At 40.0% G+C, this 23,096-nt stretch overlaps 1 protein-coding gene and 1 long non-coding RNA gene across 8 annotated transcripts; one reads left to right on the top strand and one right to left on the bottom strand.

The window, feature by feature from the left end:
* Window positions 1–1,743: 1,743 nt before the first annotated feature.
* Window positions 1,744–17,471, bottom strand: LOC111242995 (uncharacterized). 7 transcript variants are annotated; one of them, XM_086976577.1, is made up of 10 exons: window positions 16,360–17,471; window positions 15,740–16,005; window positions 14,890–15,019; window positions 9,065–14,780; window positions 7,334–7,476; window positions 6,577–6,653; window positions 5,528–5,633; window positions 4,597–4,769; window positions 2,370–2,517; window positions 1,744–2,259 (listed from the first exon to the last, which is right to left on the bottom strand). In XM_086976577.1, exons 5-8 carry the CDS (start codon window positions 7,367–7,369, stop codon window positions 4,641–4,643), a joined length of 348 nt encoding a protein of 115 aa, XP_086832703.1. In that variant the 5' UTR covers window positions 7,370–7,476; window positions 9,065–14,780; window positions 14,890–15,019; window positions 15,740–16,005; window positions 16,360–17,471; the 3' UTR covers window positions 1,744–2,259; window positions 2,370–2,517; window positions 4,597–4,640. The 7 variants fall into 7 exon arrangements, 5 of the variants coding, with proteins under 5 accessions (XP_086832703.1, XP_086832704.1, XP_086832701.1 ...); XM_086976578.1 differs by lacking the exon at window positions 9,065–14,780; XM_086976575.1 differs by lacking the exon at window positions 6,577–6,653 and having other exon boundaries at window positions 7,372–7,476; window positions 16,360–17,465.
* Window positions 17,472–18,074: 603 nt separating this feature from the next.
* LOC147759015 (uncharacterized) lies at window positions 18,075–20,633 on the top strand. Its single transcript, XR_015318352.1, has 2 exons — window positions 18,075–18,195; window positions 18,923–20,633. It is a non-coding gene; the product is annotated as an uncharacterized LOC147759015 (long non-coding RNA).
* Window positions 20,634–23,096: the final 2,463 nt, after the last annotated feature.

Below are 23,096 nucleotides of genomic sequence, written 5' to 3'. Positions count from 1 at the left end.
AAATGAGAAGATCGTACATGTGAAGAGTATGGTGGAAAAGTACGATAACAAAAATAGAAAGCTACGAAATGACTTTTTGGTCACCTAAATACTTTTCTAGGGTGTGGTCAAGTATCACTCGGAGTGAATGACATTACTTTGTTACGTATTTGTGCACCTTTGTTAGCTAGTCACTTTATCTGAAGCCTACTTTACGTGCATTCATCGGATTGACTCGTTCGTTTATGCTTTTTTTCATGGCCAATCGTTGCCCACACAAACTAGATTGTGTTGGCAAAATAAATTTCTTAAAGATTGTCTCTCGCCGAGCTTTCACACAGCTTCTTCATTCTCTACCTGAATGGCTTGCCAAGGAAACATTTAGATTTTTTCTGAGGTCCTATTGGACACTGTTTCTTTGAGCTTTACTACACGCTGCCCATTGAGTGCTATCCTGCATTGAGCATCCCGGCCACAGAACCTCTTGGGCCAATCTGACATTTGGCTAGACGCTTCTTCGGATTATAGAGGCTCACAATCAACTGTAGGTTCGAGAGATCCTTGGTCGAGGGATCAGAACGTGAAAGTTCCAATCGTTTGATTCGTTCCTCTACTCCACCTAGCGGCTATAAATAGAAATAGTCGTCAAGAGACATTGCTTCATTATGTTTCATCTACCTACACACCTTTACAACAGGTGATGCCAAGTATTTATTTCATTCAATAAAAATTTGAAGGACATCCGCGACTTGATATATGCGGTTGAAAATTTAAATTTTCTTTAATGATTTCGCTGCCGACACAAGCTAACAAAGGTGTTTGATAGTTAAATAGAAGCTTAGGACGAGTACGGGAGAAGCTTCAATCATTACGGAGCCCGAAATATTTCCAGTAGATGCAAATCGTGGTTACTGGAGTTAGAACACGGACGGTACACTAATTGATTTTAGTCACTGTTATTCGGAAAGAACGGCTGCAGTCGATCGGCACGAACTTGTTTTACGAAGGGTCTGTACAAAGATAAAGCTAAGTATTTGACGGTTACCTTATCAGTCAAAACATACACACACACACACACACACAACTAACTCGTTTATTATCGGTAAAAATATCATTCTATTTATAAAAATATGATAAAATGCGTATCTTACCCGAAATGATACAGAGCGCATGTTTCGACTTCAGGAAGACTTCGAAAAAGGATAGAGCAGACAAATTCTATTTCTGTGTATTCCGATTGCGATGCTGTGTTCGCTTCTAGAAGTCAGAATACGAATCCCCGCGCCTTAAAGCCGTTCGAGGAGACCGATATAATCATTTCAAAATTGCTCATTTTCTCTACCTAATTCATTTCGCACTATTTTTCAAATTAAGGCTGAAACAACAGGCACCACAATGGTACCACTATTTCCTTCAAGTACCTTCACGATTATCGGGTAACAGCCCAACACAGTAAAGCAAACGGATCTTGGACGTTATTTGCAATTGGGTTAATGAACGGGTCTCCTTGTTTACGACTGTAATCGTTGGTAAGGGATCGCTTGGCTTGACGAGTTGACAAACGATGCTATTCATTGATGAACGAAATAAAATTGTTGTCTTGATTGCAGTAGTCCTTTTCTAATCGTTCCTATTAAATCATTTGACCTTCAGGAGGTCATATTATGTCATCAGGACGTCATGACTGACATAATATTCATGGAATGGCATGATTTTGTCAAAAGCGAACTCGTTCAACATTTATATTAAAAAATCAAGCTCTAGTAAAGTTTGAAAAAAGCCTTTAACATTTTATCTTTTCAGATGTTTAGCACTGGGGCATAATCGGACAGGTTTATTAAATAGTTTGTTGAGCTAAGTCATTTACAGAGGAAGCTGAGCCCTCTGGGTATCGGAATACCCAATATGCGTGAAGCGTCGTGCACCGAGGTGGTAGAAACAAAAATGTCCGCTGTTTCTTCTCTATTATTCAACAAACAGCACGAAATGGTAACTTATGGGGTAGTTTTGTGTTTCACGTATTACACATTCTAATGCTTATGTAAATAAACTTGAGGTTGATTCTTGAGGATGCAATTTTAGCAAATTGAAAGGTATTAAACTTGCGAAACAATAAATCAATATTCGTTCCTTATTCTTTTTTCTCGTACTGACATGAATAAGTAACCAACAAAAATATATATTTGAAAACAATTAGATTGAATTTGGACAGTCTTGTTACTGCCGCTATTGGCACAAGCAGATGATCGTGATACAGCTCCGATACGGCATTGCGGTAGCCTAAAAATACGCAGCCAACACGTAAAATATTTGTATAATCAATGCTTTCTTTATGGATGAAAAAGATAAAATGAAGTTTAGAGGCTAAGGTAAGATAGGTAAACACTTGCCTTCGAACGAGCAATATCCTTAGTGACAATCAGTCTAACGACGAGAGGCCGATCTTCCCGGTCGTGTTCCAGACGAAACCCAACACTTGGCGGCCGATACTTACAGGCGATAGGCTTGTAGAAATTCATCTGCGGTTGCTTCGAGGATCTGAAGTGTTTTTACATCGGCATAATGACTCCTGCTTACTAGCAGCAATATCGGCAAGCCATATAGTTATTATTATTCTTATAATACAAGTCAGCTCGAGGAGGTAGCGGTGGGCCAAGGCTGGCTGTATAAATTTACCTAGCTGATCCACAGTCAACCGCGAAAAATCCCACATAGGTAGACGACATGCTAATTATCGGCAAGATCGGGTAGCAAAAAACGCAGCCAAACCCGTTATGGAATTCTAGCCACGTCTAAAAAGAGGAAAAATAAGAAAGAATGAATCTTTGCTTGCCATACTCCGGAGCAGAGCCGGAGAATAGAAAACAGAAAGGGGCGAGAAAAAGGACTACCTTGCGCATACAACGGCCAGAGTTGACGCCGATTTCACTACAAAAACAACAAAAAAAGACGACTGAGTGGACCTTACTTTGCTTTTTCAAAAAAGATTAGTCGTAATGGAAGGGCAAAAGGCCTACAGTGTAAAATCATATCAAATGAATATTAATCAGAATCATCAAAGATAAAAAAAACTACGAACAATAATCAAGCGTAGCAAAACGCAATGTGGGCCAACAAGTCCCCATTGCGCTGTCATCTGCGCCCAATAAAATCATTACGCTAGATAACACCCTATACGGGTGATGCACCGATGTATATATACTAGAAAAGCGAAGTGCTATAACTAGTAGGGGTCCGAAGACGGGAACCAAATCACCCTGCTAATCCTGCCGAACCCATTGTATAGAACACTACAGATGGGAGATAAAAAAATCCAGCAAGAGAAAAACTTCTGCCATGGTGGAGCAAACCGAGATTATCTACCGGCGAGCAACAAGGAAAAGGGATAGAAACAAGCCGCCACAGGCCAAAGCAGGTGACGACGCACGAGCGTCGAGAAACAAACGACAAAGGAGTGATAGCGAGTATAAGAAAACTAAAAGAGACAAGAGCAGCAATAATAATTAAGAGCAACAAACATCTTAAAAATATCTTTCGGTGCAAAAAATGCAAGCTGGTACAAACTTCCATGCACCAATAGCAGCACGCTAACGAAACACTGCAGCTAAAGCACAGAAAAAGAGGCAAAAGATATTAGCTATCCACGAATCTCACCGCAAGGCACTGAACCTCAAGCAAAATTAAGACTGTTTAAATGACAAAAAGGGTGACGCAGTGCTTTGGGCCATGCCAAGCCTAATGGTAAAAGAATAACGTCTTGCCGGGAGGTGGGTCTACGTAGAACCCGAATATAAACCTATAGTGTTCCACATCGCCAAACACTAAGATACTAAAGTGTAATAATGTTTTTACAGCCTTTAATGGAAAAGTAGGAAGATGCAAGGGATGCAACAAAATGGTGCTGGTGGTTCGAGATTTCAACGTGAGAGAAACAACTGTTAAGACGGTCGAGGGTGGTCGAAGAAGGTAAATATAGCCGAACTAGCAGCCGGGCAGTCACAACCTATTTTAATAACAACCCTTCAGTTACGTTCGAAATAGGTCGCCAGCTTTCCACCATTTGGAGATGATGACACAAAGGAAGAGGCTCCGAATTGAAAGCTTGTCAAAGAAGCATCACACAGCCACCCCATGTACACTGGAGACAGGGTATGGGAATATCGAGTATGAGAGGCAAGGCACCAGCTAAGCCCTATAGCGCGCCGAAAGAAATGACGGAGATATGCCTAGAGCATAAAGAAAATCTGGAAAGCAGAGATATCTTGATACCATTCAAAGCTGCGCTTGACCATATGTTGTAATTATACGTGTCGTCGTGCTTAAAAAGACTTGCAAACCGGCCGCAACAAACCGACACAGAAAATCCAACAGACGCCCTCGCGGCGTGAAATGCTCGTCGACGGCCATATTGGCGGGCGAAGTTTAGGCGAAGCAGTCTAGGAAAGTCAAACGTCTTTAGGTAAACCATAAACAAGTTATCGCGTGAGTAAAGACACCTTGTGGATTGATAATGGCCCATATTGGCTCTCACTGGAAAGTCGAGCAAACCTTCCATACCGTCCAATCTGGCCACCAGGGAAAATCGATTCTTAAAAGCACAATGAACAAAAGACTAACCTTCTAATTCAATGATAGAGCTGTTATATATAGTAAGATGGAAGTCAACATGATCGCCAGAGCGCCCGAGAAATCGACGGTTTGTCATTCCTATAATAACGTTTCGAAGTTTTGAGAGCTGGAGGCGTGCAAACAATAGCGCACGCGGATCGCCCAGTCGTCGTACTGATAATCTGCAAAAAAGGCGTAGATAACTCTGCACCGCTGATATTCAGTAAAAAGGAAATATAAGTGGCAAAAGAACCAACTAGGAAAGTGTGATAATAGTTATGCAACATTATACCAGAGGACTCTTAGGGATGCCCGCAAGTTATCTGCTGACAATAAAGAAAGGTAACGGAGACTGATGTGCGAGGTGTGATGCACAAAGGCGATACATCCCTCCTTTTATAATCCCATATTTGGGGCGCTTGAAAAGGATTGGATACTGTCAAGATGATATAGGAGAGCATGGCAGTATTGGTCGCAGGTATAATTAAGGGCAAACAAGGAGAATGAGGAACAAGTTTATGGCGGTGCAAGATTAGATCAAAATAAAAAAGAAAGCGCCCCTGGGACGCAGGTTGGCCCAGCGAAAAAGAATAGGGTTACTATGAGTCTCAAAATGGTTGATTTCGATAACACGACTAACAGGTAGAATTCGTTACGTCTTCACGCCAAAGGAATAACAGTTTGCAAACATTCCCGATGCACGAGGGCAACGAAGGAGAATAACTGATATTTATTATTTCGGAGCGAAACAAGGTAGATATGACAAAAAGTTATTACAAGTGTATGCGTGTAGAACGAGTGTTTTGACCTCGTTATTGAAATACATTCAGTTTTAAATATATTGAACAGCCGGTTCATCTAGATTTTATCTAAATCTAAATATATAATTATAAATTAAAAGAATGTTTAATTAGAAAAGATATGAATGAAGGTTATTAACCTTAAAGTTGGTTGAATGTTCTTCGAAATTGAAGTGGAGGTATGATAAAATCCCCAATACGCGATGTATGATCGAAGATGGTGGATCTTCCTTTTCCTGATAGTTTCTATGAAACAAAGCAGCAAATTTAGTCTCAAATATAAAGTAAATATTAATTGATATGACTTACATGACGTACTACAGGCATTAAGCTGACACGATGGTTGTTAAGCTAATCATCTAGAGCAAAAAGTTACATTTCATTAAAACTTTGAACAAGTTATGAGGCAGAAACATAATATTTTAATTGTATACTTGTATATGTGGTAAACATTTCGATGGTGTGCTTCTCAATCCTACTCGAAACTACCAGAGATCACCACTACCAGAAACTACCAGAGGGTAACGAGAAGATAACTGAAAAACCTTGTAATATAACTATATGTCTGCTTCTTTTTAGTTACGTGTATAGTGCATTCAACATAAACGAAAAATCCACTTATTTATATATATATATAGTAGTCGTAGTAATTCCTCTGTACCTTAAGATTCACTTACTTACTACAAATGTAACACATATATTATTACCGCATCATTATACCTTATTATATCAGATACATTATATCAGATAACTTTTAAACTACTCGTTTATATGAATGATTCGATCGAGTGACAAAAGCAGTCTTAGTTAGGTTTTATAAGGCTATAGTTTTTCCTCAATACAACCTCACTAGATGCTAAGAAACTTTCCACTAGTTTCCTTTTTATAATACCTTTTGCAAGTTTAATTAATGAAATCGTTTTTTTTAGAGAAGCATTTTGCTACATTCTCTTCAAGTTATCGATCACTTTCAGTATCTTTGCAAAATAACAAGGGTACTTCTTTTGACAGTTATTGATTATACTATGTTTTGCATGTTCTTCCGGCTAGAATGCAGAAGTTGTCGCAGTACCAATAGAGTACGCGCGAGTTTCACCTCTTGCCCTGCCATGCCAATATCTGCCTATAGAGATACCGACGTCAGCTAAGCTATAACTCAAGGTTTCTTTCTAACCTGTAGTGCTCTTACCTCAGTCCTATAGAAATCAAAATAGTCCCCGGATTCTTTGGTCTGCGTCCACTTTCGGGCGGCAATAAGCTACCGGGCTTTAAGTAAAACCTCTGAATTAGCAGAGTAATATATGGTTGTAAAAGTTTAAAAGTGACGAGCTTTTTTGCGAAATACTTATTGTAACTTACAGGTAATAGATCGGGGTCTGTTCCTCGTTATTGCTAAAATTCATAATGCCAGTTACCATCAGCTAACAATGAAATAACTTCGATGGCAGATAGTGGTGATCACCGTTATAACTCTTTCGTTACGAGTAAAACAAATAGGTCTCTTTTACAATTAACGACTTTTAATGTTCCATTTAATCACGCTTCATAGGCACAGAGATGACCCTTCATAGTTCAGCAGTGCTATGTTTACTCGCTACCTCGTACATTTTTAGGTTCCATTTGTTGGCTGCCGGAAAGGTGGAAATCACAGTTAGATGTAGCTAGAGAAAAGTAGTAGCAGATATGAAAAAATCTAAGAAATTTCGTTTTGCCATTTGGGAAAAATTACTCACTGTAATACATGTCGTTCTGAGTCTTCTCTTTTGATAAAGGAAAGCATCAAATAGTGCCCCATTATAGGTTTAACTACTTGACCAAATTTACTTAGCAGTATAATTATCAGCACTACGCATCAATAGGGTAAAATCCACATAGGACTAAATAGTGTAAATTAGGCGACTGTACAATTGTTGTCCTATGTTCGCTAGAAATGCCAACGTACAAACCTGATAATGAGTGTCAAAATAAATAGATTTCCACATACGCCAATAACAACAGTAACGTTGGACCCGTAAGCGACGTCAGATGTGGTCGAAATCGGAATGGCGTCCCGGTGCTTCTTTGACGGAATGGCGGCAAGCACAACCAGCTGCAAAATCAACATTTTTCAACTGAACGACAACAGTGGATAACGTTTTAATCGACAAATGCAGTACATTTAGTATCCTTTAATTAAGCCTGACTACGTTGGGAATGCCTGATTAAAAATTTCGGTCGACAGTAACGAATTAATAAGGGGCTCGCTTGACAAACTGTCGCCGATGTTGTCTAAGATTTTCCGGGAAAGAGCTCAGTAGGCGAAACAAAGCTTTCCCTTTTTCAAAGAATAATTAATAAATATTGCCACACAAAACATACACACTATATAGGTCCTTACAGGTACAGATAAAAGAAAACGCATAAAAGTAATCAGAATATTGATAAATTTTCCAAACCCAGGTAATACACCTGTACACATGGTAGCTAGAAAGAATGTCATAGAATCGCTGGGTTTCCCAGTCCAAACTGATTTTATCTGCAACAGCCAGACAGCCCTGGACCTTTCGTCCCTGCTCTCTCCTCTCCTCTCTCTCTCTCTCTCTCCCTCTCTCTCTCTCTCTCTGTAGATCTTTTAAAATGCTAATGAGTAACAAAGAACTCGTCTGTTGAGCTCACCCTACAAAACCAACATGCGAGATATGCCTATAATCCTTGCAATATAAACATTTTGTTTGTATCTACACAGAGAATTGATTGATTGATTGACAAAGTTATTAAACTTCCATCAAGTTTAGTATGCAAGCACGTGTGCCTTACAAGCTAAGAGTCAAATACTCAAGCACTGAATCGTAGAACATTTTAAGTCGGACAACGCTAGCGATCAACAGAAAGGATATGGTGTCAAAAATGTGGATCTCAATCCTTTCACGAGAACTTGTTCATATGTACTGAGCATAAGTTAATGAGGAATCAATGACGTAAGACACTTAAAGTAGGCGCGATTGAATACAAGCCGATTATTTAATATTTTCATATATAATACATTCACTAGACAGCTTAGCCAAGGAGCTCAACTGAAAAGGTATCATTATATTGTATATACACTCTCATGCTAAAAAACTACATGTGGTAGTACTTTACACCACGAAGAAAACTCCCGTCACCCCCTCCTCTTAACTTTGTTATACGGTCCCCACATCAGCAAAAACATGTACTGCTGACTTATTTTTAAGTGTGTTGATGAATAGTTTTTAAACGAGAGCACTGTAATTAAATGATTGTTGTCGTCATTATTACTATTGTCATTCTATTTTTATGTTATTTTTTTCATTACGAGCAGATGAACCCCGCTGGATATAAATTGCCATTACCATGACGTCCTGCTGGTTTAAAAAACGTATTTCATTTTGTATTCCTTTAAAGACGACTCTGGAGTTGACCGGGTGTGTCAACCGAAGCTTTATAAGGTATTGTAACAGAAAAAAAAAAATAAGCCCTTAATAAAAGCTGTTTACGTCGTTCACCTTCTAACAGTGAGTGCTATGGTCGGAGCTGGTTCAAAATTACATTAGTAAATCAAGTTCTAAACTTCATTAGTATGCGTTTATGTTTTTAGAGCTTTTAGTGGAAACACGGCAGTCCAAAACGAAGAGCTACCTTCTCACTTCAAATCCCTGTGGACTTTCCTCGTGCGTTACCTGTTGTGACCATCACAAGCCAAGATACTGGGCGTTCCTTGCACTCTAACACTCAATTTTGTCACCATTATGTCAATATGACAATCCGAAAGCAGCGTTGATGTTTGCTGAGTATATGATTCCTTCTGGTCAATCGCGCAATGCTTGATCCTGTTTCGGGCAGGTCATTGGCGATATTTGTTTCAGTTTGGTGTATGGGCCGTTCGTCTCTTGCCGCGTCAAAAGGAAAAATACGACGACAATGCATCGACGCAGTCAAGCAAACTGACAGCAGGGAACGGAGAAAGGGTAACAAAAAGAAGTCCTGGTAGACGCACTGGTGGCGAGTACATTATTGGATCACCCCAATTTCAACAACGCCACACGTGAGTGCTACACACGTGAGTACGCCTACGCGTAACGTATTACAAAGTAAACGTTTAAAGGTCCGAAATTCACTATAACATGGCAAAGAATTTTGTAAAAGACCTACCCAATACCATTTGTTCCTGACTATTAGAGCGTATAACGTCTAAGTAGTCGTTTAAAATGCTATTATATCTGATGGAAACTACACATGGTAAATTTTCAACGAGCGCAAAAAATATACACTTCATCGAACGGGATCTACAATATGGGCGAGAATCAACGTAGATACTAAGAGTGCAATCTATACATTGTAGACTATTATAAACAATGGATGCAATAAACGCTAAGCAGGTATAATATGTCACGTTTCTTAAAATTCTACTAGCGTAAAATGTATGTAGTACAATTAATTATCCTAGCGAGATATATATATATATAAATCAATTGTTGCATTAACTAAAAAGTCATTATTATTATAAAATGAACTATCGAAAAAAGACCTGCTATTCTTTACCTCGCTTTTTTTTTTTTTTTTTTTTACACCTTCTATAGGCTATGAAACGCCGTGAACTCTCATTACAGGCCCTTATTCCCTGGTTATGTAAAAATAGGCAAGCGTCGAATTTTGTGCAGGAAACCTCGCAGGATTCATATATAGAATCACAGTTCTGGGCCTGAGGTGCAACTGTGTAATGCGGTGCGCGACATAAAACAGATCGTAACTCTTCCGTAACCAGCTTAAGAGATATCTCAAGAACTGAGCTCATAGGCGCTACTTTTTAAGTGGATGCCATTTAGCCAAAACAGCTTTACCTTTAAAAAGATCAAGTCTTAACACAAACGCCAACCTGTACCTTCCGTACCATTTGGTGATCGATAGTTGTTATTACTATCGTGGCTTCTTCATAATTAAGCAAAATTAGGTTTATGCTCTTCTAAATCAAGGTCTAATTCAGTACGACAAAACAAAATGTACAAAGATCTATACCTTTATTTGTGGTTCCAAAAGTTTAAAAGAACGTATTGACAGACAAATGAGTAGACGATCTAGATATTAGGAGATAGCCATCTGTTCTCATCTAGGCTGGCTAAGACGGGCAACGAGTACTGCTAAGTCAAGGGACCATGCTATGTCTTTAACCTATCTGTCTCTATCTTAGGTAGGACTTTCGAAAAGTTACGCAACCTAAAGGCGAGATTGCACATATTCATTATAGGGATAGTATGTAAAGTGTAGACAAAGCAATGCAACCATGCGAAGATCTCTTATTTACTAAACGTATTAAAGAGTAACGCACGTTTCCTGAAGAGGACACTACGGTATGTTTACACTAGATAAAAAAAGTAGGCTATTTCATAATTCTTCGCTAAACAATGTTCATCATTAGCCAATGAGACATGTGACCTCCTGCAACTCAATACAATTTAAAACATTTTAGACTTTCTGTTTACTATTTAAAATGTTATTTCAAAAGAACTTACATCTTTGTGGTACTGGTAAATGTTTAAGTTTTTATGGGCATTATAACTTTTATCAGATGTACGAAACAACTATGGCGTAGAAACAAGGACGGTAAGGAAGAAAGCTAAGGAAAGCTTCGTACACAACCCTTTAAGTAATTCACGATCGAATTGGGTCCTGATTCATCTTAGAAGCATTTATTATCTAGGAGCATATACACGAATGAATTCATTAGAAGCGGTATGCGGTGTTCCCTGCCGCATCGGAAGGAAAACCCTCGAGTTGGAGCCTAGTATCATCTCCTGTGTTTCATTGGTAAATCAGCTTTTTGCTGAGCCTTAGTCTATCCTATGTGACCTGATGTTCTGCTTCTAACTGACGGCCATACTCGTCGCCTTTATCTTTCGCGCCTAGCAGAACATAACAGCGTGCGACCAGGAATGGAAGACGTTGAGGCCTGATGCTTTTACTAAAAAGGGGCGAAGTATGAAAAAGTTTCCATATTTGATATTGCGGAGAAGCACATGAAGCCTTTTTGCACCCATTCGCGAAGAGCCTCCATCGCTTTAGAGAGGGTATCAGACCGATAGCGACAGTATAGAACAAACAAAGAGTATCGAACGCCACAAGAATCAAACAGTATCACCACGCACCAAGAAACACCTTTTCATTGAAGCCATTTTGAGCAACAAGGCATAGTGAGTGATACCGTCCGACGTTTCGTGAAGGGCCGAACACCTGAACAAGTATTTTGCCATACACGGAAAGATTCGGGAAAGTTTTCCGCCATAGAGGAACCGAGGTTACGGAACCTGTCTATGAAAAAATCAATGCAGACACCGTCATCGCTATATAAATAGGTGTTCTATACGTGTCCTAAATAAGTGAGAAGCGATTTGTTTTCGTAAATTGCAGAAATCGCTTATCGGTGTTAAGTTTGTTCGAAGGCAAGTTCTCTTAATATGACTAACTTATATTATACAGTATGACCCAAAGACGATATAAACAGCCCATTTAAGATGGCGTTTCACATGTAAAACAAATAACTGATTTGCAACGGTAAATACAAATAGTAATGGTTATTAATTGTTAGTAATTATATTGGAATAAAGCTAATAGCGATGACCATGTCACCCTTGTTTTGACATTAGCGTGATAGTGACAACTATGATACTGGCCTGTCCCATGCTTAGAGTGAGTCCTGCGAAATGAAATTAACTTCCTTTAGATTAGGTAGGTAGTAGATAATGTCAAAGAGCGGCAGAGATTGCTTCGCGAACTTGAGCTACTTCTATGGGGTCTTTCACTGCCGCAAGCCCAAATACTTATATAGTATAAGAAGATTCTCGATGAAGATACAATATAACCGCTGGTGATATAAATTTCACGTAATTAACTGTTTGGAAACGTGTTCCTCAAGAAATGTTATCTCTTTCGTTTGGAACGTATATATAGACTCTGTCTATATATACGTTCCAAACGTTCGTGCAGTAACGCGTCAGAAAAACGTTTGAGAATCAACGTACTGAGTTGTCAAGAGGCAAGAGGCTTATTCTCACTAATAGCGTACTCTGTACATTTAATACTTCTCGAAAATATTTTCAACGCCATCGTCTAATGGAGCCTTGACATATTGGCAATGGGAAACTCTGAGCTGAATTTATGCCACGCCAGTTGGAGACATTCTCTTTCAAAATGCAGAAAAACACAAGTAAATATCTAACTTTTTTTTTTTTTCCGATACAGATATTTAGGCGATTAACGCGTCTTATGGTCGTATAAAACGTTGATTTAGACCCAAAATAATAAGGAGTCAGTTACTACTACTTTGTTTGAATATTTAGCATGGACTGCACGTATCCCTTAAAATATTCTAGCACAACATTGCTCAGAGCAGGCATAACGTTATATCGGAATAGTTCACGGAATCAAACAATGGCAACGTATGGAAAAGTATTGCTTATAGAACGGATTGTTCAATGAAGTGTACCAGTTAATACAGCTCCGCACAAGCTAAATCTGTGTGCGTAGATTGTCCTTCAGGACATCTGGCATTCGAAATCATGTTTTAGGACCTACATTAAGGCCTACAAGGGATACTTTATATGAACGAGGTATAACCGGCCCTATTGCCTATCCTGGGCTTCCGTTCAGACCCTTCGTCTGTGAGAAGCATTGAGTATTCACCTGGTTATTCTGATCTATTGGCAAACAACTCAATCGGAATAGGCGGATCATGACCACATCAGAGAGCAGTGATTTAGGTGAAGGGTTTGGTGTAAATTTTTTCACAGTTATCAGGCGTTTGTCGCTTCAGACATTCATCCCCGACGGCAAACATTTCTCTCAACAGATTTGAGAAGAAGAAAATTACGTTTGGTTTGCGTCGGCAATCGTCAGAAATCAATCAAATGCAGCTTTTGAATTTTATCAATCCAAGTACAACTCTTGCGCATATCTATTTCTAGTTCAGAATGGACAGATGCGATACATTAAACTGTCTGTAATATCTAAATTTTAATGGAAAAGCGCCTTTGTATACATGAAGAAACGTATCGATCATAGTCGGACAGTTATACATGGATATCAAGTACCGAGTTCGTGTGTACGCCACGCATAGGTAGTGCTGTTGTTGATCAGATCTGTTTTTACTATAAGTCCAGAAATAATAGAGCATATGCTTTGTTTTCGATCGTTTAATACGAACTGGAATACGTTTAATACGAATAAGGTTAGCCTATTGCAATTGATCGGGACGACTGATTGACGGGATGATTGATTGGACGGGACGACTGGAAACAAACGTACAGGGTAAATATCTTCGGAGCAACGTCGTCGAAACTTTCAAGCATCATTTCACCATTTTTATGTAAATGCCCATGTTCAGAGTATTGGGTGTTTCATAACTATTCGGGTCCATTGTTTCTTGTTTCGAACTAAGACGAGCTAAATACAGCTGAGGTTTGTGTTCGAATAGGAAGCATAGACGATCTACGGGTGATATTTTTTTTTATAGGGGGCTAACATTTTTCCAGACCAGTACGTCCAAACAGGGGCATAACGTGGGTTAAATTGGAGACTTACATTTACAAAGACAGCTCGCATTCTGTGCTATGTAGTACTCACAACTGAGTAGGAAATTGGTGAAAATCAAGCACGCATAAAATACCCAACTTGTCACAGCTGAAGTACATATGTCAGAGCTTGCAAAAAGCCCTATATTTTCTTCGTGGCAGGGGCAACATGTGCATAAAACACCACTCTATTTTTTCTTGAACTTTTGCAGACTCTGGATACAATACAATACGTTTTTATATGGAACGATATGTCCTCACACCCGCGATATTATGCTTATTAAATATATAGCTTTATAATTAGTACTATGCATATATATCTATAATACAAATCCAATATGGACTTTCCGAGCAAACAAAAAAAAAGAAACGATGTTTGCTCTATTTTTACGTTGAGTGTACATTTTCATTCCCATAAAAACAGCCTAGCTATCTCAAGCATGTAACGGTAGTCTGGAATAAATCAATGATGCCATTATATATATATAAAAAAAAGAAAAAAAAAAATAGTCTAAAGATTTGTTGTCGCGCCAAAGGCAAATAAATCGAAGTGAAGCAAAATACCACGATACCAATCATTTCAATGTTGCCGTTTCGGTAAAACCATTACTTGACATTTGTCCCACAAGTTATCCAAAAACTTAACCCTGTAAGTCTTATTCGCTTCCATGGGCAACTATACATTGTTGTAGACTCTAAAGAGAAAATCTAAAAAAAATTATTTGTAGATGTAACAATACGGCTAAAACCACAGTTTGCTAAGAGAAAGCTGAAGGCGACCGTCGTAAGTGACCGGGTTAGCCTCTATCGCCTATACATTGTTATTGGCCACCTGAAATAAAATAACAGAAGATCGATTTCGGTTTTTTAGCTGGACGTGTTGTTAACAATTCAATGCTAGCTAGTGCATAATCAACAACTATGTATTACATAATAATTACTTTGCTATTGCTGGGGCTTCTTCTTCGATGAGCCTTGTAGTAGATCCGTTCTCAGCATATCTTGTTGCAGAAATGTCGTGTAATATTAAATGAACTCGGCTGTGCGACGAGTTTTTTGCGCTTATTCGTCCTGAAAACAGTAGATTGCATCGTTCTTCAACATAAATATGGGATTTTCGTTTAATTTTTAAGCATATAAAGTAGGGTTCTGAAGACTTGTTAATTAGATGGGTTATGTCATCCTGCAGAGGCGTTATTGATCGCAAGGCTTTACGTGAATATTGAAGATAAAATATTTCAAAGGCCTCACGTTAGAAAATGCGGCCGTATGTTGAAGAGCTATGTAGACGGAATGTAGACGTAACGCTACGTTGTTACTTAACGCACAAGTATTTTCCAAGTAAGTTCTTACAATGGGTGTTTGGCAATTTTTGTACTAAATCTTAGTTTACGTACTGTGGATATAAGCGGGCAATTACCAAACCGTATCTACGGAAAATCTTTTGGTGGTTTCAACCAGTACAGTCAATACGCGCTCAAGGAGTCTATTCATACCGACTCCAATCATGATGAACAATAATAAAACCTTATCTAGCCGCAATATTAGTTCAGAAATTCCCTGTGCCATAACATTGAGTAGGACAGCCTCTGAAAGGACGAGTCTTCACGCTACGGTACAATACGACAGACGCTGTGTGAAAAGTAATAAACATAGCCGTTATTCATTTAAACACTAAATTACGTAGCAAATATCGACCCAACTAAAAAGCAGTTATCATACCATTCACAAACACGTAACTGTAAGACGATTTGATCATATCAAAATCAACAATATGTAAAATCTACATACGCCGAGTATGTATTTAAATGCACCAGGATAGACCGCGTACGAAACAGGATCTGGATCTAGAGCGAAGATGCCATGTAACCAGTAGAACGCAGTGCAGAAGTACCCGAACTAAATCTGCGCTCAATGGAGCTGCTGAAGTGGTCCAAAGATGTCGCTAGCATTGCGCACGTAAACAAGGCTAGACCCCCCGGAACCTAGACGTAACGCTATGTTATCGATGACTGCGGAACAATTGGATCTATTCGCCAGCCTGCAGATCCGCTCCCCTACAATAACAAACGTAATTACATAGTTACCCGAATTGGACGCCGCTTTTCTCACGCTATTTTCGATTATTCGGGTTAAACAAAAACCTCTAACCAATAACGACCCCCAATTTGAGTGCGGTCAGTAACACACGTTGGAACGGTTACTTGGTCACATAAACGCTCACAACTGCGTGTGTCGGTATGTACACACAGGAAACGGGCTTATTCTAACCGGGGCAAATCATATTGACCAACCTAATCCAGCAACTCATAGTAGCCACATGGGTTTTCACGGACATCGGCGCCATATACAGACGGCAAATCTAAAGAATGATTTGCAATAGGTCCAGCTTCTATATAGCACAAAAATACCTCAGTATAATCCGATTTATCGACAAATGATCAATTCAGCAATCGATCTTGTGGGAGTAGGGAAGAAAATAAGTAGCTATTGCCTGTAGAAAGCACTACGTAAGTCTATTCAGAGTAACCTTATGTGACACAAAATGTTTTTGGGAAGGCAGTGGTTCCTTGTGGTGCCTTAAAATCCTGAACGGAGCTCAGTGATGGACAATGGAAAGGTTCCTTAGGTACATCATTTCATCATCCAGAATTCATCATTCATCACACAGAAATGGAGCACGGTTGCCACGGGCCACTTATCACACCTTCACCATATTGCTATAGCGACACAGTATGAAGTCACTCGCCAGTATCACCATTGACAACTGTAATTTTGGCAGCACTAGTCCCTTTAGTAGCAGGTGCAGTGGAAACCGGCCTGCAGAGGGACGACGACGAAGAAGAGGAGCAGCATTCATAAAATCGTATACAACCATAACGTGTAGGCGAAACGGCTGAAATGATCAGGCTGGCGGGAGGGTAAGTCATACAACAGAGGTCAGCGTGACTCGTTACCACAATGGGCAAGTTCTCTTTTTTTATGGCTAACAATAGCCTACTTCGATGCGTCGCGTCGCGTCTCGTCTCAATTGCGCACAGAAAGCGGTATGCCAGCCTGGTAGTTATATTAGCGCCCACATATTCTATGTATCAAGCTTTGTCCGCCGCCAAAGCAATCTAATACAGTTCAAGCTGATGTTGCCAGTGAAGAGGGCCTTGATAGTCCTGACGCATCGCAGTGTATATCTCATAGAGACGCAGTACTGTCAAAATAACGTACCGTATAGTAGAAACAAGCTCCGAAAGACGTTTAACTACATTGAAACACTACAATGAAATTTTAACAACTGTCAACTATACTTTGGTCCGACAGAAGATCGATAATTTCCACTTTAATTACTTAAAGTCATTGTGGGGCACATGTCGAGCAACTAATCAAACGGAAAGATTCGTTCTTTTTTTTTCCATTCACAGTGAAAAAGAGGATTTAGCGGAGGGTTGAAACTCTTTTCTTCTGGTTGTTTTTGTAACAGCCTAGTATCGCCGCTAGAATTTAGACAAGATAACTATTATACGTGCGACTTACGAGCAGTTACCGAGAGCTTAACTTGGTTCTTATCTCCTTTTCTGTAGCCGCCTCAGGAAAGGCGATACGTGCGCCTGCGCACGCGCGCCTGTCTATCTATAGATTGGACGCTTTCCAATATGCCTAGTTATCAGTTCGTCGACAACTGAATATGTACGGCAACGGTTGTTGTTTCGGTCCTTTCTTATCCGTTACCTATCAGTGCTAATCGAACTGATTTACTATGACAAGACTGCTTTCACGAAATACATTTCTAATACATGATACGTTGGGTTATCTATATATAGATATATATTATAGCCAGCCATTTTAAAGCTGAAACGAAAGTAAATCCCTTTTTAAATTATCAAATAGTACTGGTTTAGGTATGATAGCGCCACGCCATTTTTGCCGTGCTAACACAATGCGCCCATCGCCGTTGAAGCTCTGTAGTTTCCAACGAAGAATTATGGTAAGCAATCTCCATTGAAGCGAAATGTTTACCATCCATGTTCTGCAGATAGTGAAATAGATAGTAATCTGATGGTTCAAGATCCTATCTAGGTTCTCTCGATATTTGTCAAGCAATTGAAAACGTATGTGGCTTGACATCCGCATGGTGGAAGACAACCTCTTTGTTCACAGTTTTACTCACGCGGTATCGTCGTGAGGTTTACACCGGTTTGCGTCAATTTGTGTCTAGTCAATCATTTATTCGTGTGGCTCAGAGCAGTTTAATGGTAAGTATTTAGTTGCCTGGTGATACGGTGCCTACTCACGAGTGGGTCTTTATAATAATTTATATAAATTATTATAATTTAATTAATTTTTTGCGCAATTGATCAGCTACTACGATCAGAATCTTTCACATCGAAATTTTTAAAACGGAAGCGACAGAACCATCCTTGGTTGCTTCTTCTGATAAGACATCTTGATTATACACAGAATATTTTTTTTTTTTAATAACTTTGAGCAGTGTTAGTAACAAACTGCAAAGTGTAATGATTTTTTTGCAAAAATATCGCTTATCTTTGAAGCGTACTGCCTTGAGTCTGAATCAAAGCATCTTAGCAATTTTAGTGCGTATACTACTGGCAAATCTCGGCCTTCAACATACCATCGATAAGAGCTTCACGCGACTTCGGCTGTGGGAGATATGTCACTTTAAAGTCATCTAATTACTTTTTTTGACAACCATATATCTTCAAGTACCGTTGCTACGAATAGTATAAAGTAAACAAAAAATGCCGGATTCTTAGATGATGACGTAATTAGTAAAGCTTCGTACGACAAATTGCTCTTCTCATTGATTATCTACGACAGCAATTGCCGTAGCGGTCCAGGTTCAGTTTTGATATAAGGGCAAACGGCAAGTAAGTGGCACGCTCAATTAATAGCGGACTTTTGTCTTGGGCGTCATTACTAGTACATTGTAACAACGCGTACCAATAATATATTTGGTCCCAGGTATTCTCCTTGCTATCGCTAACCAAGAACAAGTTGCGGTTCGAATAAGGCAAACTTCTGCGGATTCTGATGCGTCGTTACTAGAAATCCTTCAAGTGATCAGCCAGCCTGCAGAACTCTTGACTACTACCGCATTTACCATTCTGAGCAACAGATTGGGACGTTGGAAACAGCTTTCGATGTTTACGGTTTGTTGCGCTAGCACCTGCTCAGGTTTGTCAAACCTGCTATCCGTTAGGCCCACAAGTGTGAAGCGGGCAGCGCAAGGACATGAGGCCCCTCTACTCAAGGCAAGCACTACCTAGAACGGCAGAATACTACGGACGTGTCCATAGGGCTGGCGAGCTCATGTACGCATTCACACATCGTAAAGGGCTTTAATTAAAACGCGTCGGGTTGTTGTTTAAATTCAAGATGTCAAGGATTTGTGCCAGCGTAAGGACTTTGTGAATCACTGTACAACAGCGTCGCCACCCTCCTTGGTCCTTACAAGCTTTCGCGCGGCTATCGGATGCAGCGGTGTGCAGCTGGAACTGGACGCTTGACAGGGCGAGTCATCGGCGTGCCCAGTAGGTCAAGACTCCGTGTGCCAGACGTCTCAACGTGAGCAGCAACTAGATTCGATGCTCTATCGTGAGACGTTGCGGATGCGAGGCTGCTGATAGTGCCGGCATAAGTTTTAAGAGACATTAAACGGTGGATGTGGGAAAAACGTAACAAGAAAAGCCTCCTCTAGACTAAACACTGCTAAAAAGCCGATGTCTTTGGATATGGTTTGGTAACTGGATCCAAGTTGTTTGGACTCAAAGGAGCAGACCGCCGATCATGCCCCGCCAGTCCAGCAAGACGAGTGGACACACAAACATGCGAATCGCTGGGCGCTAAGCGCCAGCGTATATTTCCGCTGTATCTAAGCATACAGGTCGCCGAAGCTCGAAGCCCACCGCGTCAAGCGTATGTATTTCCACGTCTGCTCCCATTGAAAAGATTCTGCAGTTAGAAGGTCGATAGATTGCAATGGATGACGTTAATAGCCGTGGATTTACGGCAGACTTAGCAACACTGACGTTGGTCACGTGCGGCAAGCGTTACGGCACGTACCAAAATGCGTTCAATACTTCTGTCGCTATACAGGAACAAGCTGTGGCCTAAATAAATCTCATTTATACCATCGCAAGCATACGTACGCTGATCGAGAAACATCGCGTATTGTATCTTACGTAACTCTTTCCTAGTTATTTTTGTGTCCTCTACCAAACGCCACTTTTGCATCTGGCTCCTTTAGCAAACTAGGTAGAACAGATTCGTGGTTTCGCCTTGAACTCATTGAGCCACTTAAGCTGTGTGACGATTGTCATTGGGCAAGTATAGCAACAAAGAATCAACTAACAACTGTCTGAAACGCAAAGAGATTTGAAAAACATAAAACATGCGATCTCTATTTAAATCGCACAAGGGGATAAAAGATGAACGGTAGAACGAGCGATGATTAGAATCACACAAAAAGCATTTTGGGAACAAACGATAGTTTATTTTACCGCAGAAAAGTCAGGAGGATCAATACGCTTATCCATCGTCATCAGGATATCATATTTAGAGTGTCGTCCGACCCAATCTCGGTGGTTCAGTTTTGCAAAATGCTGAAATCCTAAATCAATATCAGTTGATCTAAACAAGCTAAATAAATCCAATTGCTTGCAACACTCTCTCAGCTTAGCCTTTTCTTTTTAAAAATTTTTTTTGCTTCTAAATAGAAATACAATCGTTTGGCTGTTTGAAGCGTACTACGCGTAGCAAAAAGATGGAAGGCAGTTTTTCCCATCTTACCATAGAAGTACTATGTATTCAAAAATAAATGAGGTTTAGCGGGGCTGCGTTTATTTATAAGAACTTTGTTTTTCTTTATCTTCCATAAGACTGCAGCGCTGGCTGCAGTCTCATTGAAGTCTTGTATGGCGGTTCGTATATTCGAATGCTCCCGAGTATGTCACTGCAGTAAACCCTTACGATTGAGATTTGTAATACACATACGATCACAACGTTTCAAACATGAAAGAGCCTAAGATTATATAAGCTTTGAAATTCACGTTCCTACTTACAACATTGCATACGCATGCATCTACTATGTTCATTTTTCTTCTACAGCAGACTGAGTATAAAAAAATAGATTGAAATCTAAAAAATGAGATTGTCAAAACATTATGATACAGGAAAAAGAATGAGGTTATAAATAATCATAAACATAACTTCACTTCGCTGCTTTACGATTGTTTATATCTATCGTATCATGAGCTGGTTTTGACATATATGCCGAGGAATCTTCATGTGTCTGTAGTCTATAGGCGCCCTGCTTTTATCGGATGAATAGTACGAGAAACGAAAGCGTTAATCGGTGTTTCTCTAGCCGTCCAATAGACGCATTGTTGTGCTGACGCGATCCACTCCAAAGTAACTATGCGCGTCAGAAGATAGGAATTCGATGGGTTACGCAATGTATGAGTCGTCGTCGTCGTCGTCGTCGTCGTTGGTTACGCCAGTCGCTTCGGCCTTGGACTTACGGGGATAGGATTCAGGCTAACAACAGATATTTAACGATAATTTAAATCATTTTAAGCCTGTTAGGTCCGCACACTGTTGCGATCACACCGAGGAACGTCGATTACTCTGAGAACTGCTACTCAACAGATTTTTTTTGTCTCTTTTCTTTTTTCCGCTGCTAAAGGATGTGCTCAGAGCAATGGGGTACACTGCAGGGATTCTGCGTCGTTCAAGGCACCTTAGGCAGTAGAATGATTATGGTCAAATATTAGCTCATTATCCGTAAATCCTTCAGCCCGTTAGACGTAAACGTTTACTCGAAAAATATGCGTCACAATTTGACACTGCAGAACTATGCGAGACTTCAACTAATACTCATAAGTCACTGTCAAAGTGACTCAGTTCGATTGTGCAAACGTTACAGCGGAACTTCTTTAGCAGTTTACCGTAAGGCTTGGTCCTATTTGGGATTGCTAGCTTGGCGTGGCACTATGTAAAAATACGGGAAGTAACTGTATAGTGCAAACGCTAGAATATGGCTATCGATAGGCGCATCTCTTTAATTGATTTAGTTATCAAGGTCACGCACTGGCTGTGGTGAGGACACACGCAGGCAGTGAAAATTCTATGGATAGGTTTTTGTGCACCTATGCTTCACGAACTTGCGGAAAATTTTAAAATACGTTGGAGTAAATGGCGTTTGAATGAGTATACCACGTGGGCTTTGCGGTGCCGATACTATTTCATGATCTTTGAAAGTTAGCTCAACAAGCGATAACAATTGTATCGTACGATAATTATTGTCTACTATTTTACTTACTAAGAATCTATACTGGCAATTCCCATAACGATGCACCACCGTAAAAGCCATGCCCTAGGAATCGGCCTAAAACAACCAAACGTGCCAAACACCACCTAAAAATACGTTCATTTGATTTCGGTAGCAGAACGCTATGTGTTAAATAGGTGCTTTAGATATGCTAGAATGATCGCTTTAGATAAATGATACTTTCCGATCAGGTGATTTTTTCTGTCAACAGACGCTGGAAAATAGTGCGCAGAGCATTTTAGTGAGATTCCAGGATAGTTAGAGAGTATGACATAGCTATATGAGCTTCGACACGTCAGTCAACAGAGCAAGAATTACGTGACGGCAGTAGGCGTGTTACCTATACGAATAAGTGGACTCACTTTTAGCGAAATGTCAATCATCCTAACTGGATCGCGCCTCAGATAAACCGCCTATTCTAATTCTTCGTTCGTTGACAAGTGCTGGCCTACTTTGTGCTCATCGGGAAGCAATGAGCACGAGGTGTCCGGTAAGAGACAGCGGTGTCGTCGGTTGCATGACGGGCCGTTACTAATAATGGAATCAACAATTCCAGTAAAGACTGTGCTCTAAACACGCCAGTCACTTTACAGGACCCTTGGCAGAGTAAAGGAGATAAATGAGAGTGCATTAACTACTGCGTTGCCCTCTAATCACGCTATGGCCCAAATCTACCTGAGCAGATTTTGATCTCGATGTGGCCTCATCGAAAACAGGTAATAATTTATCCTGCTCCTATAGTAACTTCCTGAGAAGCATCCTTCTGCCTCGCAGACTAGTATGTTGTAAGAAAGTGGGTAGGCTTTT

The sequence above is a fragment of the Varroa destructor genome, unplaced genomic scaffold, assembly GCF_002443255.2.
Source record: "Varroa destructor unplaced genomic scaffold, Vdes_3.0 BEIS01000001.1, whole genome shotgun sequence".
Taxonomy (NCBI): domain Eukaryota; kingdom Metazoa; phylum Arthropoda; class Arachnida; order Mesostigmata; family Varroidae; genus Varroa; species Varroa destructor.
This window is presented reverse-complemented; position numbering and strand designations above follow the sequence as displayed.